Source organism: Girardinichthys multiradiatus, chromosome 12, assembly GCF_021462225.1.
Source record: "Girardinichthys multiradiatus isolate DD_20200921_A chromosome 12, DD_fGirMul_XY1, whole genome shotgun sequence".
NCBI lineage: Eukaryota > Metazoa > Chordata > Actinopteri > Cyprinodontiformes > Goodeidae > Girardinichthys > Girardinichthys multiradiatus.
This window is the reverse complement of record NC_061805.1, coordinates 11166916-11186720: the sequence shown is the minus strand read 5'-3', so window position 1 is coordinate 11186720 and position 19805 is coordinate 11166916. Positions and strand designations below refer to the sequence as shown.

General features: G+C 41.7%; 2 protein-coding genes across 4 annotated transcripts; one reads left to right on the top strand and one right to left on the bottom strand.

The window, feature by feature from the left end:
* Positions 1 to 100: 100 nt before the first annotated feature.
* Positions 101 to 11284, top strand: pptc7a (protein phosphatase targeting COQ7 a). Its single transcript, XM_047381006.1, has 6 exons — positions 101 to 645; positions 3044 to 3223; positions 4168 to 4366; positions 8109 to 8232; positions 8310 to 8439; positions 9432 to 11284. The coding sequence occupies exons 1-6, from the start codon at positions 444 to 446 to the stop codon at positions 9488 to 9490; spliced, it is 894 nt and encodes a 297-aa protein (XP_047236962.1). The 5' UTR covers positions 101 to 443; the 3' UTR covers positions 9491 to 11284.
* On the bottom strand, positions 11260 to 19740 carry rad9b (RAD9 checkpoint clamp component B). 3 transcript variants are annotated; one of them, XM_047381004.1, is made up of 11 exons: positions 19633 to 19740; positions 19286 to 19356; positions 18985 to 19095; positions 18499 to 18613; positions 18199 to 18298; positions 17761 to 17867; positions 15879 to 15985; positions 15348 to 15412; positions 15004 to 15123; positions 12687 to 12903; positions 11260 to 11874 (listed from the first exon to the last, which is right to left on the bottom strand). In XM_047381004.1, the coding sequence occupies exons 1-11, from the start codon at positions 19664 to 19666 to the stop codon at positions 11716 to 11718; spliced, it is 1206 nt and encodes a 401-aa protein (XP_047236960.1). In that variant the 5' UTR covers positions 19667 to 19740; the 3' UTR covers positions 11260 to 11715. The 3 variants fall into 3 exon arrangements, with proteins under 3 accessions (XP_047236960.1, XP_047236957.1, XP_047236959.1); XM_047381001.1 differs by having other exon boundaries at positions 18958 to 19095; positions 19633 to 19736; XM_047381003.1 differs by having other exon boundaries at positions 11260 to 11896; positions 18958 to 19095; positions 19633 to 19728.
* Positions 19741 to 19805: the final 65 nt, after the last annotated feature.

Genomic DNA, 19805 nt, shown 5'->3' with positions numbered 1-19805 from the left:
CATCGTGGCCTCCAGTCGGTAAAGACAACGTTGTGTTTCCATATTAGGAAACGTTGATTTGGTAATAACGTCTGACGTCAGAGCAGTCACAAGACCGGGCTCTGAGTGCGGTCTGAGGCCACATAGCAGCTGCTCCCTTTACGCAGTGACTCGGAGGCGAAGCGGCAGCATGGCCGCTCACTATCAACGCTCTCAAGTCTTCAAGGGACGAACAGACGAATTTCTTTGACTTTCTTTCTGTTTAGCGCATTAAGACAAAGCTTCGGGAGACTATTTTTACTGTCGGCGAGAGGCTTCGACTTGGTGTGTGGTCGCCGTTATCGGGGGTAGCAACACTTCTCTAGCCTGGTTCGCCTGTCGAACATTTCGTGCGTGCATCGACGCTAAGCTAGCTCAGCTGCTAGCTTGGCCGGTTGGTTTTGTACGGAGCTGGTGCGGAGGTGATGTTGTCGGTGTTGTCTTACGGTAGACTTGTTGCCAGAGCTGTCATTGGCGGACTTTCCCAGACAGACAGCCGCGACTACAGCCTGGTGACAGCGAGCTGCGGCTTCGGCAAAGATTTCCGTAGAGGCATCCTGAAGAAAGGGATGTGTTATGGGGACGACGCGTGCTTCATCGCCCGGCACAGGTCCGCCGATGTTTTGGGTAAGTGCCTGCTATCGTTTGCTGTAGTAATAATAACGCAGCGTAGCATTATTCTGGACTTGCAGCTTAACAGCCTGCAACTAAAGGCTGAAAAGTCGTGTGATCACATTTTGGAGAAATAATAGACGGGGTCCTACATGCCTTAATTAAAAGTCCGTTTGGATTTGTCTAAAACCTAAACAAGCTGAAACTATAAAATTCTCTAAAGCTGCTGGTTGTGGAATCGATTAAAACAGCACTGGGACATAGAGATCTTGATCTGTGTGGACAACCTGTCATCCAAGTCTTGTGTGAAATCCGACCACCTAAGCTGATTGCATGTGTTGACACCCACAGAGTAGATCGGGTTGCCAGATTTAACTTCTATCTAAATCGTCTTGTTTTGGACTGGCTAACTTATTTTTGAAGTTGCAGGTCTGGTTTTGCAGGGTTGTCTCTGTTGTCTGATTCTGGGTGGGAAGATGCAGTGGTGCTGTCCTTGTATGGTCAGCAGAACAGATTCTAGCGCCCTGGGAGTAGAAGGGCAAAAGCTTCCTTTCTGGGCAAATTTTGGATCCCACCAAGAAGGGGTTGGACAATGAAACTGAAACACCTGTCATTTTAGTGTGGGAGGTTTCATGGCTAAATTGGACCAGCCTGGTAACCAGTCTTCATTGATTGCACATTGCACCAGTAAGAGCAGAGTGTGAAGGTTCAATTATCAGGGTAAGAGCACAGTTTTGCTCAAAATATTGAAATGCACACAACATTATGGGTGACATACCAGAGTTCAAAAGAGGACAAATTGTTGGTGCACGTCTTGCTGGCGCATCTGTGACCAAGACAGCAAGTCTTTGTGATGTATCAAGAGCCACGGTATCCAGGGTAATGTCAGCATACCACCAAGAAGGACGAACCACATCCAACAGGATTAACTGTGGACGCAAGAGGAAGCTGTCTGAAAGGGATGTTCAGGTGCTAACCCGGATTGTATCCAAAAAACATAAAACCACGGCTGCCCAAATCACGGCAGAATTAAATGTGAACCTCAACTCTCCTGTTTCCACCAGAACTGTCTGTCAGGAGCTCCACAGGGTCAATATACACGGCCGGGCTGCTATAGCCAAACCTTTGGTCACTCGTGCCAATGCTAGATGGGCGCGTCACTGCCAAGGACTACCGAACCATTCTTGAAGACCATGTGCATCCAATGGTTCAAACATTGTATCCTGAAGGCGATGCCGTGTATCAGGATGACAATGCACCAATACACACAGCAAGACTGGTGAAAGATTGGTTTGATGAACATTAAAGTGAAGTTGAACATCTCCCATGGCCTGCACAGTCACCAGATCTAAATATTATTGAGCCACTTTGGGGTGTTTTGGAGGAGCGAGTCAGGAAACGTTTTCCTCCACCAGTATCACGTAGTGACCCGGCCACTATCCTGCAAGAAGAATGGCTTAAAATCCTTCTAACCACTGTGCAGGACTTGTATATGTCATTCCCAAGACGAATTGATGCTGTATTGGCTGCAAAAGGAGGCCCTACACCATACTAATAAATTATTGTGGTCTAAAACCAGGTGTTTCAGTTTCATTGTCCAACCCTGTACAAGGCAAAACAAATGAAGGATCATAAACACAAGATCTTTAAGAAGTTTTAATCTCAACTAAAATTAGGGCTTTCATTTAGCTAACTTGATGGCATATATGCCTTGCAAACATATTCATTGACAACCACAAATCAAAATGCTGTATTTTAATTTTATGTGACAGAACAACACAAATTAGTGTATGAAGTGGAAGTAAAATGATGCACGGTTTTCAAATCTTTTTAGCAAGTCACAATGTGTGTCGCAAAACTGTACATCACAGTGAGCACAGCATCCACATGATGAAGCATGGTGGTGGCAGCATTATGCTGTGACATTACTTTTCTCCAGTAGGGCCAGGGAAGCGGGTCAGAGTTGATGGGGACATGGATGGAGATTGGGTTGGTCTATCACATAAAAGGGGTATGATTAGTGTTACCCATACACCCTTTTTTGAGGTACTCTTTGTAATTACATAAACTAGACTAAACTCTATCATGTTTAGCCACATCTGTAGATTGCTGGATAGATTTTTATTGAGCATGAGCAGAAATAAACAAAAGAAACATTGATGGATAAAAGAACTTTTTAGAAATATTGGCTGCTTCACACACTAAACTGACCCATTGGCCTCCTTAAATCTGTTCTTTCTGACCCTGCCAGTTCCTCTCTGTATCTTCTTCATAGCGACTATTTTTCTCCATATTCAGTTGTTGTTTCGTCATGTTTGTTCTCTCTTGTGGAACAAGGCTGACCCTTTCCAAAGATAACTGCATTTCAGTGCTTGATGCGACAAAAGAACTGTCTCACCTGTCTGCTTTTTAGGTGTTGCGGATGGAGTTGGTGGCTGGAGGGATTATGGGGTGGACCCATCGCAGTTTTCTGGTACGCTGATGAAGACGTGCGAGAGGCTGGTAAAGGAAGGGCGCTTTGTCCCCAGCAACCCAGTGGGAGTCCTGACGACCAGCTACTATGAGCTACTACAGAACAAAGTGCCTCTATTGGGTGAGTGAGTGAGTGGGGAAAAAAATAAATGTAATGTAATTTAGTAACCTGTACTATATGTTTTCTTTTTGGAACTGAGCATGAGATCATTATTTATTCTCCTACAGAATGACAACAAACCTCTCCGCAAACTCGAACCACTGCCAGGCGGTTTACAGGGCTTCAGATTTTAACCGTATAGAACTGGTTTGCCTTGCAGTGAAAAAGGGACATTTCCATGTGGTTTAGATCTGAGCTGCTTTATCCGGGCCTAGGCGGTTTACATGTATTCAGTTTATTGGTGGCTGGAAAGAGATGTCTGCATTATGACTCACAACAGCCAGATCCCATTAAGGAGTTCTGGGAATGTCTCAACCAGTATGCCTTTCCTCCTTCGTAGCGCTGCATCAAAACATAGCCCGTGCACGCAATGTAACATCAGCGAAGGAGCATGTCTGGGACATAGCTTTGTCTCAGCAAGTGTTGGTAGTTTTCCACTGAGGACGCACCAGTGACGCCGTTAGATTGTGCCTTTCTTTGTATGGCGGGAGGAATGCTGTTATGGCAGGCGGCGTGTGTAATTGTTTAGCTGTAGAGGACTGAGTCACGGTGTGTAAGGGCTGAGGGGTTTGAAGGTTGATCCCAGAGAGCATATTTTGGCGTGCCAGATGACTCACCAGCAGGATTTGGCCTCATGATGTCCGCCTGCTCCACCAGCTCAGGTTTCCTCCTCTTCGTCTCTCCTGCAGACAAATGGACATTTACCAAAACATATCTAAAGATTGTGATTGTTCAGGCTAACTTGTCTCCCAGATTTATAGGTCAGTTAAGTTCTTGTACAGTTTCGTTGTCAGGAAAAGTCAATGCTCTGAAAAAAGTGTCTGTGTTCACCTACAGCCGATGAGAACATTTGCATTTGTTTTAGGAGCTGTTGACCGAATTCATGCGTGTGTTTGTGTCTGTAGGTAGCAGCACAGCCTGCATTGTGGTGTTGGACAGGCAGAGTCACCAGCTGCACACAGCCAACCTGGGAGACTCAGGTTTCCTCGTTGTCCGAGGTGGGGAGGTGATCCACCGTTCAGACGAACAGCAGCACTACTTCAACACACCCTTCCAGCTGTCTATCGCTCCCCCAGGGGCCGAAGGAGCTGTGCTCAGTGACAGGTGAGACGTCCAGCAGAAATATGGCAAATAAAGCTGACTGTGCAAATCACAGAACAGTCATTGACAGGATGTGTCACAATACCACAATGTTTCTGCTTTGATTGTCTGCGTTTTCGAACACTGTCATATCACTGCTCTACCCGGTACGGTCATATCACCCAACTCTCCTGACATTTGAGGTAAAGGTCTGTCTCTCCGGGGAACAAACACAGACCTAACTTCCCTTATTGCTATTACAGGACACTAAACACAGTTTAAATGTCAGGTTTGTTTAAACAAACAGAAAATGCTACTTAACTGCAAAGCTTCGTAAAGATGACTTCTCTCCCTCTCACGCACACAAGTCACTCCTGGTGATTGATCACAATAAGGCTTCTTAAGGCTCCTGTCTAGTTGCAGTACAATAAAGGACTGACTGATCCAACCCATTACAGAAAATGTGAGCTTTGCCCCCGAACTATTAAGCGGTTATTTATTGTTGACAAGTCTTGTAGAAAGAAGTTGGATATGTTATTAGGTCACTTTTATTTGTGGGAAAAAAATGAAAGGTCAGTGAGCTGCTATCAATCTTGTAAAATGAGATTGTTTTTCCTTTTACAAGTTAGTTTTATTCATAGATACCCCGTCCCATGATCTGTAGGACCTAGCTGTATTCCTCAGTGTTGCAGAGAGAGACAGCTTTGTAACTTTGGGATGTTTCTGAGAATTTGATTTGTTTTATGCTTTGTTACTACAAACATTTTATAGTCAACTATTTTTTTCAATCTACGCAAAAAGCAGGAATCTTGGTCTATGAATCGACCAAGAACTCTCTGATCAGTGTATCTCTGTATTGTTGCCATCCATCTTTTCTTCAGTCTTAATCAGTTTTTCTGCAATCTGTCACCTGGGGGGGAAAAAAAACATTCCTAAAGCATAATTCATCCACCAACATGTTTTTAACGAATTGTGTTCTTGGGATTCATGGGGAAATAATAAATCAGCACTTTTCTTTTTTATTTACTTGGTGGCCAGTAGCTTCAGTTTAGTTTTCAGTTTAGCCATTTTTCTAAAAAAAAAGAACCTCCCTCTGCTCAGTCAATGATGTCGGGTAGCCTTTTTCACAGATGTTTGGATCTCTTTTTTTCAGATCTTTGTTTTCCTTTTAATTGTTATCTCTCCAGGTAATATCCTTTTAATGTTTAAGTAGTTTGGTCCCAATCTAATGCTTATAACACCATGTTCTTTTTGTGTTACGTTTAAGTATGAAAAGTCTGAAAACAATAGAGTAAGTTGGTACTATTGCGAGCCACTATCAGAGTGTTCTGCGCAGCTGCTATTGTTCCTCGTCCACTGGCTCATTTTGACCCGGCTCCACTCCCCTCGGCCCACTTTGCGAGGATTTCCGGTACCTAGTTTTTTGGTCCCTTGCTCCTGAGCAGGTCTGACTAGGGCTGAGGTGGGACTACATGTGACGTGGACAGGGTGCTGTTCACTGATTGGCCGTGGGACCAGGAGAAAGAAGGTTTTCGCTGAGATAGTGCAGGAAAAGATAATTAAACGCAAGAGTGATTACAATAATATTAAGGACCGCAATGGCCGGAGCGGGTGAAATCAAAATATAATTTTACTATTTACAAAGTATAAACCATGCCTGAATGCTGAAAGAAAAGAAAAAAGACACATCAGCTGTCTGAATTACACACGGGCAAGCCCTGTATTTAATAACATCCTAAATCAGCTGATCACACATAAAATCAGCTGTGCAAACATTGACGGTCCTTAAGAGAACCAGCATCTGCAGGAGGAGGGAGCAGGCAGAGAGCAGCTGCCCGTAGCCAGACTGCCAACGTCGGATCAAACAGGAGGAAGACCCCGGTGAATCCGCGGAGCAGGAATATCCAACCTTAAGCTAACTTCACCGCAGTCAAAAGTCCATGGTTCTGTGCTTTAAAATCCTTGTCCCTGTTTTTGCCAAGGCTGAGACAAAAACCTCCTCATAAAGCCCAAAATGGTAACTTTCTTAAGTTCCAGAACCCATTTGATCATTTTCTACATAAAAAAAAAAAACATGACATTCTTGCATATACAAAAGTACAAACATTATTTGTATTCTATATTTTTTTTCCAATTGTTTCACGCTATTTTTGTTGAGTGTCACACAGTAATGTTAATGGCAGCATAGGTGCATGCTGACGGGCTGGAGGTGGAGCTTCAAGCCATAACTTGTCAGTGGGTCGACGGAAACACAAAATGTATTGTACCGGGTAGAGCGAGACCGAGTGGAGCAGCGCCGCGGCGCCCAAATAGAGCCGGTGGGAAAGGGGCGTTCGATGCAGCCTACTAACAAAGACTGTCTGGATGCAAACACGCAAAGGAGATTATCTGGAACGATCTGCTCTGCAGAGCTTTTAGTCTAGCCTGTGTCCCCCACATGTAGTGCTGTTCAGTGCACTGTAACGGCGGGTCAGGGGCCACGTGCTGCCGGGCCTCGTTGCTGTGGCGTGCCAAGCAGCAGCACTGTAGACGTCAGTAGAGCTCAGGATGTTTGCCAAGCTTTCCCTCTTACCCAGGTCAAAGTCTGTGAGGGCTGATGGGTAAAATGAAATGTCCACAGTCATCCTGCTGCCAGAGGCTCAGCCACCTTTTTACTTGTTCATCTTTAATCCAGTAGATTATTTGAAGACTCTTAAATGTGTTTCTTAGAAAACTGGTAAAGTGTGAAGTAAAGGTGGGCTACATGGGTTTTATCAACTCTAATTGACCCAAGTTCAGTTTCTGCCAATCTGCTATGAGTTGTTACACCAGTAAATCAAACGTCTAGTTAACCAACACAGCAGCTAGTTAAAGAAGACATGGTTCAAAACTGAACTATATAAACATGTTTCTGCAAAGGAAGGATCTGCTAAATTAAAGTCCTACACTGTATATTATACAGAGGGAGGTTTATATGAACCATTTGTCCTTTTTAATAGGAAATATGTCACAAATTTGAGGACAGTTTCTACTTCTTGATGATGATTATCTTCATATTTATAGTTGAGTGTATAGATTGCAGGTTTTTGATCTTGCTGGCTTTTGGAAATCTGACTTGGCCTTTAGTGAATATTTGTATAATAAGACTAATCAGTTTTGTATTTTTTCATTGCTGCCGCTGAGTATCCCATAGTTCCTGTCTGTAGCGCTATGGAGCTAAAAGGCCATTCAGTGTTTTTTCAGTTCATAGTTAATGCAGCACAGGACAGATTGTTCCTGGGAGTTTTGGTTCACTGTGTCCTGATGCAGTCCAGACACCTTTTTAAATTGAATCACATTCATAACTTTGTAGTGGGTGTGCAGCAGAGTGGGGGCATCTTCCAAGAAGCCAAGCACTGGCTCTCTGGACTTGTACCACGTAATGTTGTAATAGACCTGGCTCTCCTTTCTAAGATCCCATGCGATAGTTTTCCTGAATACATTTTACTCCCTGTGTAAGATTGTTTCCATGACCACCGTGAATCGATTCAAGCTGTATCAGTGCAATTTCATCTGCTGTAAATGGCAGTTTTCCAGAGCAGCTGGGTTACAGGCCTGAATGGACTTATCTGGTTAGATGGGACAGGGATGTGATTCAGGTACAAGTTCATAAAAAATGAACGGGGTTAACAAGATAAGTTATTGCAGTTTTTCTGATGCTTCTTAATTCGTAGTGCTCTATTTTCAACCACATTTTTCATCAAAGACTGAAATGACAGTATCCATGCCTGAATTTTTGTGCTTGCAGTCCAGAATCTGCAGACAGCTCCTCATTTGACGTGCAGCTAGGTGACATAATCCTCACCGCAACCGACGGCCTGTTCGACAACATGCCTGATTATATGATCCTCCAAGAGCTGAAAAAACTGAAGGTAAGTGATAAACATGGTTGCTACGGAGTCTGGATCTAGAATAAAAACGTAATGCTTGCTTTGTTTTTGCTCATCAGAACTCAAACTATGAAAGCATTCAGCAGACTGCCCGCAGCATTGCAGAACAAGCTCATGTACTGGCGTATGACCCCAACTACATGTCACCTTTTGCACAGTTTGCATGTGACAATGGACTGAATGTCAGAGGTAAGATTGTTTTTAAAGTTACAATTTATTCTGAATTGGTGTGGTGTGTTCAGTATTGTAATCGGAAAGGACTGCCTGGATGCAGCATTCAGGAGGCTATTATATTTCATGGGTCATGCAGTAAAACTCAGCTTGCCAGTTATATATTTGTCCAGTTGGATGTACTTTCACTCTTCCTTTATGCCCACACCAGATTTAGATCTTAGTGAACAAGACACTAAAGTTCAGGGAGAGTGGTGGGGTCATCCTGATGACAGGAAAAGAAGAAAGTAGTGAGAAAAATGTGGGCTAATCGCAATTCATACTGTCCTTCCAATATTTACCATTTTGAAATGTCATGTTTTCCTAATATCGTGCAGCAGCAGTTTTACTGTATTAAAACGAAGACAAAATAATAATTACAGCTTAACACATGAAGCAGTCTTTAGGTTCTTATAGTAGTGACTGGCATGGATGGCATGACTGAAATACTCGTGTTATTTTATTTAAGAAAATCTAGATCATTTCATTAACTTCAAGACGCTCAAAAGGCTGCCAGCATTTCCAAAACGGCATGTCCCATAACAAAGATCAAAAGCTCAAAATGATAAAACGGATCACCTTTGGTGCACTCTGTCGTCTCGTAGCCTCAATGAATCACAGGTGTATCGTTACATGTGGTAGAAAAGTTTCCTTGCAAAGAGTTTCTCACACCTCTGTCCTTGTCTGACTTCATTTGAAGCATCTCGCCAAAGCTGAAAATGGCCAACTTTTTTTTTTCTCAGTAGCTGCATTAAGAGTTGATACAAGTTAGTACGGTGCATTTACTGAGCAGGAAAATAATCCTTCTTACTTTCACTGATTAGAGACAGTCAGCCTGAAACTGGTTGATTTCTTGGTGTTTCATTAGTTGTATAGTATCTTTTCCAGAAAAACGTTTATTCTTTGTCACGGTTTAGAAAAATATATTTGTACCACCATCCTAACTGGTTTACGTCTTTTTGTTTGTGCAGGAGGAAAGCCAGACGACATCACAGTACTGTTGTCCATCGTTGCAGAATACACAGACTAGAATCTGTGGGCTGGGATGTTGGTAATTGGCCTCTGGAGGTGATGAACTGCTTCTATTCCTGCTGGCCGGGATGTAGGTTTGACATCTGAGGCTTCCTCCACATCTACTGAAAAACAGACAGTGAGAGGTCAAATTATGCAAACAAGAGGCCTAAAACATACTTTTGGACTGTTGGCATCTTTGTAGTTTTCCACTGCTCACCTGCTAATCCCATTGCCAAGGATCAGCAGTCATTGGGCTGGTTGGAGATGAAGCATCCTGTTTGAGGTTAAGTCACCTCTTTCCTGATGGGTGGTTGGGGTGGAGAGAAAGTTGAGGCTTGAGTGTATGCGGACAGGGATATCAAAATGGCAGCAACCCGGGTCACCATAAGGTAATTTAAAAGCGCTTGGGAGTATCAAAGGGAATAGCAGCATTAGGGCTAAATAACAAAGCTGCATTTAGCAAGTTTATCTTCTGGGAGATGATGTAGACGTCTCAAGACCTTCATCGTAAGCTCTGGAACATTTTATAGGCGCATGGAGCAAATGTTCGATGAGATGTGGCTCGGCGGTGTGTTCAGAGAGTCTGGCAAAAAACAGCTTATGACATTGACAGATGTGTGGGTAGGCTGATCTGTTAAGATTTTATACTGAAGAGTGACAGCTGCCTTTTTCTTACCAGTGCAATTTTCATACTGAGTGGGAGGGGTATTTATAATTTAATGACTCGAGATATATGTGACATATTTGTCAAACCAATGTCCTCCCTTTAATCTTGCAGCCGTTGCTGGTGAAGTCTTGATAGTCATTTTTGTCTGATGTATGTATGGATATGAGTGACGAATGACTGGTGTTGTTAGGTTGGATGTCAAGTCTCCAGACTCCTCCATATCCACTGGACTTGGTCAGTCTGGCAGCCTTAAACGCACAAAGCTTAAGGAGCACAGCTGAAAAAGCTCAAGTCGGTCAAGTGACCAAACGTATTTTTGTAACTTTTGTTGCTTCAGGGTAGCTCAAGTTGTTCAGTTTCCTTTTCTCTCCCGTCTGCTGTAGAGTTCAAGGTAGGTAGGTTTTAATAGTTATAGTCGTCTTTGTTCCTTTAAACCACCACAGATTTGCACTAGGCGTGTTCCGCAACTTTTACCTTCACTCAGCAAGATGTCACTGTAAGGTTCATATGTTGTGTATTTGTATTATGATGTGCCTTGTATCAGGAGCTGTTGATACTGGCAAACCCCAACCCATCTGCATGCTGTACTGAGCTGAGAACCCTGAAACTGTAACGTAACCACGAAGCTGAAACAGCCCTGCAGCCTAAAGTCAAGAGATTTTCATTTCTTTTGTTTTGTTCTTAAAATCTACCACTGTGTGTTAGGTCAAGATCTTTGACTAGTGATGAAGACATACCTAGGTCAGAAAATCTTTCCTGTGGATTTCTTTTTGTCATTGTTTACAATCTGCACTAATAGAATCAAATTCAGCATTGTTGCCCTGATGATAAATTTCGGTTCACAATAAGAGCTGCAGAACCAGGTATCATTTTAAGACGACGACTGGTTGGATCGGATTCTGGCAGAGGATTTAGCAGAAAATATAAATGGTGTTCTTATCCCAAGGACAATCTGTTATCCCCGTCACTTGGTTCCCATCTCATGACTCACATTTGCACCAAGGCTCTTCCTGTTTCTCTCTAAACGCACTTGGTCAACCACAGCATGTATATACAGTGTACAGTTAAATGCAGAGATAAATTCTGCGGAAAAAAATGAAATCTGTATGATATTTAAATAAAGATAATAGTATTTATTTAAAATGTTCTCACTTTTCTGTTTACAAAGATTGTTTTTGCTTGTTATTTGTTTCACTACCTGTTGGCTGGATGCCTTTAGGTTGACCTCTGAGGTCGGGTTGTTTTGGATGAACGGGATAACATCAAGTTCACGAACACTTTGAACAAGATGTGTCCTTCCACAGATATCAGGAACGCTACAAGTTGCCAACAACAGGCACGTATGTCAGCTTTGTGTTAATATTTTCAGACAAAATCTAGGGCAGTTTCCATGTCTGAGACATCAGGTATCAGAAACGGGGGAATTATGTCAAAATGTTGAAGATTTGGACAATTATTAAACAAAAACAAAAGTAAAACCTGTTTTTGTAATGTTAACAATATTCTTAAAACATCTGAACAATAGATTAATCATCAGATGAACATTGTGAATCCATAACAATGTTGCCTTGTTTTTAGCAGAAATCACACGAGGTTATGACAAATGACTTGCATAATCTCTCATCGTGAAGAGCTTCTTGGATGGTTGTCATCAGGGTTTTCTTCATCACTGTAACATGCCAGAACAGGCAGTCGGGCAGCACGGCCACCAGCATCCTGCTCAGAGGACAAGGCTTTGAACAGAAGGGAACAAACCTTTAAATAGGAAATAAAACAGTCGATGAGTAACATATCTACTCGGAGAATGTCCTCAAATGCCTCTAAAGCTGTGCCAAACGAATCCTGCTGCACGCATTGTAAGAATCAAGGAAAATAAGGAGCAAGGTCTCATTTATTTTCCCACAATGCCTGTCAATTTAGAGCATATGTGTAGCAGTTTCATTGGACCACAGTTATACACATCTTCAGATGTTAATATGTATTGAAAATGTGTTACAGCTTACATGTAGGAGCTACAGCGGGGGGCATTAAAAAGACGTTGGGGCCTAGCATGCTGAAAATCTTTAGATATCCCAGTTCATCTTTAGATTGCAGACCTTTAGTCTGTGATGTCATAGTTTAAACATTTTTAGGGCCAGAAACCTGGCTCCACATGTTCTGACTTTGTGCTTCTTAACGTCGATACATGAAGTAGCCTCTCCTATGTTCTTCCAAACTGTGCTAACTTCTCACATTGCATGCAAATTAGCTGCAGATTTAAAGTAGTTCATCCTAGCCACTGTTTGGTGACTGGTTTTACTTCAGAAACAAATATCTGTACAAATATGTGTACACATAAGGACCAGTTTAAATACTTTTTAAATGGGTGGGGGGTTTAATACTGAAAGGGGGTAAATACTAATAGTGATGAGAAATAAGAATAATAGAGAAATTTGAACAGCAGCATGGTGAGGAATTACAGCCTTAGGTCAGACTTCTCAATACCAGTCAAAACAATATTACAGAACAAACTGACACCGTTTAGAGAACAGGAAGACCTCATTACCTTAGTAGATGCAGGACTTGTGGAGGCACTGCTGCATTCCTTGCTGGCTACACCGAGGCAGGTACGCCCCATGATCTGAGGGTGTAGACGCATTCGCTTGGGAGAGCTGATTATAGTGCCGGCCTGGCTGGATGCAATCATCTCATCAGGTATGTTGTGATGCATGCTGCTGGGTTCCTCAAACACATCCACAGGTTGAGCTGAGGAGTTTTCACACCTGAAACCACACAAGACACATTTCACTTATTAAAAGGCTGGTGGGATGGTTGCAGAAACAGTTTGTACTTAACGTGCTGATAAATCAACCTGAACATATCCACCCTCTATAACTACTGAATAGCTGTTTTTATGGAGCCCAATCACGTTATGTCTCAGGGGAATCTGACTCATGAGCGTGTGACTTATCTCTGAGCCTTGTGAGGACAAGCACTTGTTAAACTGGTATGTGTGACGAGCTATCTGGAAAATAAGGAAGATATTCCACAGATGTTAATCACAGAGTAGGGCTGACAAGAAATACCAGTCTGGCTTTGTTGCCCACAATAGTTTATTCACCGCAACAAGAAAACAACCCTCTGCATTAGAAAACATAACCGTGATATTGTTGATTATTGCAATGTCAATATCGATTAAAATTAACCCACGTTTGCCTAATTCTTTTCCTTCATCACATCATGTCCAAACGTTCTAATTTTTAGCATCTCAGCTAATTAAAACACACACCAAGTCTAAGCATTTAGGGCTCTGAAAGTCTACCCAAACCAAATGAATGATTAACATTGCGAGCATCACACGTAATATAAAATATATATTTTTACCAAATGCTGTGTCCAGTCAGTCCTTCGGGATTGTGCTTTCGCACATATTGACGCTGCAATGATGACTGGGATTCGATATATTGTGCAGCTCTGCTATGCATGTAACCAAGCTTTGTTATTAGGCTGCCTGTTGAAGACAATCATCTCCACAGAATGATGCTTCCACCACCAGTTCATCGCCATTACGTGACATTGTGAAAGGAGCATAAGGAGAACAGGCCAGCTTCAAAATGTTCCAAAACAAACTCTTGCTGCGCTAATTCGCTGTAAGGTCTCTGAGACATCTGGCAAGCACATATAGATAAATGGGGATAGATGGAAAGATTAAATATTTATTTATCCCCAATAGGAAATGAAAGTCTGCTGTTATTGAATTGTTATGAGCATGTACATCAAGAGGAACATAAATAGTTTATAAACAACTATTTGTTACAAATGAATGTCAGGTAAAGCAGTAATTTTGGTTTAATTCATTAGCAGCAACCTCAGTGTCAGAAGAACTCCACCAAAAAACAACAAACTGTTAATGACCAAGGAGTTAAAGCCCTGAATCAGATGCTGTGTAAAAACCACCTGGAGCCCAAAGCAGACTTAGAAAAAAGTGAGCAAATAAGTAAAGCAGGACAGTGACACTGGCAGAGCAGGCAAGCGTAGGAGATGAGCGGATTAGAGTCTCCCTGACAGGCTTCTAACCTACGCTTGCCCTATTTTTCTCACTCAGACACTAGACTGGCTGCAGTAAAACTGTACCCTATTAGGAGGCTAAAAACAGTCAATGAGGGCAACTAGTGTTGGTGGAATGCCAAGAGTCAAGCTCAGATAAAGGCACTGAGTGAAGATAGAGCCGAAGTAGCAGAAGTATTCATACCCCATGAACCTTTTCACATTTTGTCACTTTACCGCCACAAACTTGGATGTATTTTATGTGATAGATCGACATAGGTTGGTAGTAATTGCGAATTAGATGCAACATGATAGATGGTTTTCAAAATGTCTCCAAATAAAAATCTGAAAAGTGTGACCTGCATTTGTATTCAGCCCTATTGGCTCTGATACCCTAAAACAAAAAGGCCAAGTGCAACCAATTACCTTAAGAAATCAACCAATTTGTTGAGTCTGCCTATTTGTAATTTAATTTTAGTCCAATCCAGCTGTTCAGTGAAGACCCCAGAGGTTTGTCTGAGAACATTGGTGAATAAACATCACCATGAAGACCAAGCAACATAGGATTAGGGTGTTGGTCTATCACTTAAAATCCGAACAAAAAACACTGAAGTTTGTGGCTGTAACACGGCGAAAAGTGAAACCGGTTCAAGGTGTATTAGTACATTTGCAAGACAGTGTATGTTCTCCGCTGTAGGTCTCAACAACCAGGAAATAGAACAGATATGACAAGGACAGAACCTGGTCAAAAAACCTTCCAAACAAATTTGATCTGGGATACTTTGCTGCTTGTTCTGTCCTTGTTGTTACTGACATTAGCTGGCACTGTTTGTTACCTGAGTGTTGTGGGGCTTAGAGGTTCTGCTGGTGAACGGTCATTGCTTTCAGAATCCATCAGCGTTGCCAGCAGCACAGTTGCCTCAAGGACCCCATCTTCCACAGAGAAGCACACTGGCCTGCAAACAGAAATAATACACTAACAGATACGTGACAGGGAAACTTTACCACAACCAATCAAATGGTGAGAAAACTGCTGAAACAACCAGACTCAGCAGTCAGAGACAAAGAAAAACGGACCTGTTTGAAGGTATTAATAGGCCTGCTATTTCACAACTAAACAGGTGGTGTAACTTCAGATATGATTACAATTAAACGTAAAAAAAAAAGTCAGGAGACTTACTTTCCTGCTGCACCAAGGTATACTGACACTGAAAGGCTGTGAGACTCTGCAAAGGACAATATTCCCTGAAAAATAGAACAATTTACTAACCAAACATTACACATGCTCCTCTGTGTGCATGCCATGACTGTGACAATGACATACAATGGTTGAGATAAACAAAAGCATCAGTGCTTGAAAGTTTGACTGACTAAAACTCAAAGCCTAATTTTTAATCCCATCTAAACCAGATTATCCAAAACCAAGAGGAACAAGATGTTGAGGCTGGCTAATGAGGAGTCTCACAGCGGGGAGTTCAACAAACATTCCAAGACCTTAGGGGACGAGAGCTGTTGAGGGTAATGCAGGCCAAGCGTCGCTAACTGGACAAAGAACTATCAAGTCTACCTGATATTTCTAAACAAGACCAGGAGGACATTTTAAATATGAACCAAAGTGCTTTAACACAGAAAATATGATCTCACACAGGAAATACACACAATATACTCAAGTGACAAAATACAGAGAGTCTCCTAAAGTAAGCTCAATTACCCTTAACTCCTTCAGACAGAAAGTTATGTCAGAGTCCAGCCCGATCTGAAAGTAGTCAAACTCGTCTGGGTGTAAGGACATCTCTGTGTACATCGTCTTCATGTGACCTGTCACACAAATACATCCAAGTACTTCAATTAATTGAAGAATCTAAGGGGTGCAGGCCCTGTCAGTCTGTGGAACAAGTTGCCCATGCAACTTAGCTTCACTGACTCTCTGGACGCTTCTAAAAAACTATTTAAACCCTTTTTTGTTCTATTAGGCTTTTTTGTCTATTTTAAGGTGTAACTTTTTATGTGTTTGATTCTATGTGAAATTTAAATTCATACAACTAAACATGGGGCTGCACGGTGGTGCAGTTGATAGCACTATTGCCTTGCAGCAAGAAGGTCCTGGGTTCAATTCCTGGCCTGGGGTCTTTCTGCATGGAGTTTGCATGTTCTCCCCATGCGTGGGTTCTCACCGGGTACTGTGGCTTCCTCCCACAGTCAAAAGACATGTCTGTTAGGTTAATTGGTCACTCTCAATTGCCCTTAGGTGTATGAATGAGTGTGTGTATGGTTGTTTGTGTGTTGCCCTGCAATGGACTGGCGACCTGTCCAGGGTGTGCCCTGCCTCTCACCCATAGATTACTGGAGATAGGCACCAGCTTCCCTGCGACCCACTACGGAATAAGCGGTAGAAAATGACTGACTGACAACTGAACATTTCTGAAAAACTTAACCTTTCAGTACATTTATGACCAAACTCACCTGTGCCACAACTACTGGTACATATGCTGTCCGTTAATACTTTGTGTAACCCCCTTCTCCCAATATGACAGTATCGCTGAGACAGGGGTCTTTGACCATTCCTCTTTGAATAATGTCTCTAGACCATTAAGAGTTGTGGGCCCTCTCTAGCGCCCTCTTCAGCTCATCTAACAGATTTTCTGTTGAATTTGGCTCTATGCACTGTAATGTAAGTAAGGCTGATTTTAAGTCTATTGTTTCAATTCAATGTTGATTTGGCCATATGTTTCACATCATTATGTTGTTAAAAGACATTATGACAACCCATTGTCAGTTTTCTGGTAGCAGTTTTTATTTAAGAACCTCCAGGTATTTCAAATAGCAAACAAGTTTGCCTTTGTAAGAGAAACAGGCCCACAGCATCACAGATCTTCCACCACACCAGGTGCTTTCCACAACACATCCTTTGTTTTTACACCAAACCCACTTAGAGTGTTTGTTACAAAGACACTCAATCAAATTTTCATCTGACCAAAGCACATGGTTGGAGTTGAAGGCCCGGTACAGTTAAGGAAACCCCAAATGTTTATGTGTGTCATGGCAGGTCTAAAATGCGTTTTTTCTGTCACGCCTCCCAAACAACCAGTTGGCATGTAGATGAAGTCTATTGGTTATCATGGAAACTTGGTAACCCAAGATGCCAGTCTTTGCTCCAGTTCTCCAACAGTGAGTTTAGGGAATTTTACCTCACTTACTATCCTGCTCACTGTGTGTAGTTGCAAGATAAATACAGGTCCTATTTCAGCCTACCGAACACTGGCCTCTGTTTCATATCACATCTATTCCACAAAAAAATGAAAATTAGGAAAAACTAGATTTAAAAATGATTTAAAAAGTAGAGTACATTTTTTTAAAATGCTAATGTAATAAATGTTCTCTCTAAAGGCTGTTTTTTCTAAATTGTTCAGGGTTAGAGTTTGCAACTGCTATAAAAAATTCATTCATTATAGGCCTTTTTACACATCTTTACAAGGGGCGGGAACAAATGTCTCCATGTCTGTACATATTAAATGTTCATGGCAAAGATGTTGCAACAGCAGCTCGAATTTAACCCCTGAGAGCAAGTAGAAGACATGACAATGTCAGCTGACCTTTTCCACCGTCCTGGTCATTTCTGAGACTGACTTTTATTGCAGTGATGGACAGAGTGATTTCTTCCTGAAACAGGGGAAAGTGCATCACCAGATCAGCAAAAAGCCTGCAGGAGCAGAGGACAAAACAGATGCATTCTAATGCAAAATCAGGCAGCTTCTGTCCAACTGACTGAAAGCGACTTTCCAGATTATATGCACTAAAAGGGTCTAATGAATTCATCTGTTTTACCATCACTGAAACCTAATGGTAAGGGGATTAAAATGTATTTTAATGGTTCAGTTTAGTCACAGTTGTATCAATTTCAACATAAAATGTACTGACTGCATAGTAGAAAGTAGTATAAACTGTTTAACAGCAAGTTAGATATAATCTTACCCTGCAGCCATGGATGGATGGATGGATGGATCTAAATGGATAAACTATCAAGTTCTAACCTGCCTGGAGCCTTCAGCACATTAGGACAGAGGTGTGATGCAAACACTGCCTGTAGAGCTTCACTTTCCTGGAAATGTATGTTGTGGGTTTTAATGATGCCTGGAAGAGCAAAGACAAGTTTAAGGGGCAGACTGCCACCAAGTGTCCACAACCTGCAACATAGTTTCTGCAGCAAAGGAAATCTAGCACTAGGTCTGAATAGAGTAATAAATAGTAATATTGTTGATATCTACAAAACAAATACAGATAAGTTAATTTATGTAGAACTAGTTTATTGTCCAAAATGCACTGTTTCCTACCATGTCTGCAGAAAAACTGGATTATTACTCGATCAGTGGCAGTGCTGACTGATATAAGACAGCGTTCCACACTGCGCTCAATGGAGGTCAGACTCCGGAACAGTGGCAGCACTGACTTAAAGACAAACAGATGAGTTCAAAATTTCAACTTCTTCATTACATTTCATAACAAAGCAGTGATGACATACACAGAGTGAATTCCAGACTTGTCTATGAATTAAGGTTTTTCTAGTAGAACTCTATTTAAAGTGCTGCAAATGCCAAAGACACAATGAAACAGCGTTTTCCAGTCCTGGTTTGACTTGTCTGCGTACAACAGCTTTTTAAGAGGGATTCAATTTAAAGTCATGGAAATAGTAAAGAAACTACAAAATAGCCCTTTTTGTGTTTTCACAAATAAAATACATTTTCACAAATCACAAAATATAATTTAAAGAAAAGAAGGCAGGCTGGATTTACCTTCATGAGCAGTTTGCATTTGATTACCTCACTGCCCTGCTTTAAAACTGATCCCAAGCTGTACTGCTGGAAGAACAAGGGTGAGAACAGGAAACCGCCATATGCCGAATGAGCAGAATTGACTGATCTCAGAGCCAGCTTCGGAAAAAGAGACAAAGACAAAAAATTAAGACAAGATGAAACTTACTTCAAATGAACTGAAAGGATACTGATCAAAAACGGTCAAATGAATATATTATGAAAAAAGCTGCTATCCTAAACTACACTTTTTAACAATAGGATAACTAAAACCTAAAGCTTGATAATAGTTTTAGTTAATATTGCTCACCCCTTTGACCATGGGGTCCAGCCACAGCTCATCTCCAATCCGTGACAGCGCAATAATAGCCTTACCAAAGACTGTGAATAAAAGAACACAGTTTAAAGTTAGCACTATTGTCTCATACAGTTTTTTTAAATGTCAACCAATTACATAGCTTTTTCTGTCTCTCATGACGTGTAGCAACCGCAATCTTCCGATAATTGATGTAGAACTTTAGCTTGCTTAGCGAATAATCATAAACAAATCTATATTCAACTTAGCCAAGCTAGCATTTAGTTTATTAAAATCACTGTGAAAGTCAGTTATTTGCAAACGAAATTAAACTCATATATAGTCGCCCCTGTTATTACTACCTTTGACGTTTTTCCCTTCAATAATGCTGTTCATATTTACCAACAGCAGACAAGCTAACTAGCTGGTTATGAGGCTAAAAGCACGAGCGCAGACCCGAAGAACTTAAGGCACGTGAACCGTGGACTGGGTTTAGCTCAAAGCTAACGGCTAACGACGAATAAGCTAGATCTGA

Coding starts and splice junctions, on each gene's coding strand:
- rad9b (XM_047381001.1), bottom strand. CDS start 19,666: ATGAACAGCATTATTGAAGGGAAAAACGTCAAAG. Junction 17,868..18,198: donor GTGCTGAAGGCTCCAGGCAG/GTTAGAACTTGA, acceptor CTGCTCCTGCAG/GCTTTTTGCTGATCTGGTGA. Junction 15,124..15,347: donor TACCTTGGTGCAGCAGGAAA/GTAAGTCTCCTG, acceptor TTCTGTTTGCAG/GCCAGTGTGCTTCTCTGTGG.
- pptc7a (XM_047381006.1), top strand. CDS start 444: ATGTTGTCGGTGTTGTCTTACGGTAGACTTGTTGCCAGAGCTGTCATT. Junction 646..3,043: donor CAGGTCCGCCGATGTTTTGG/GTAAGTGCCTGC, acceptor TCTGCTTTTTAG/GTGTTGCGGATGGAGTTGGT. Junction 4,367..8,108: donor GGAGCTGTGCTCAGTGACAG/GTGAGACGTCCA, acceptor TTGTGCTTGCAG/TCCAGAATCTGCAGACAGCT.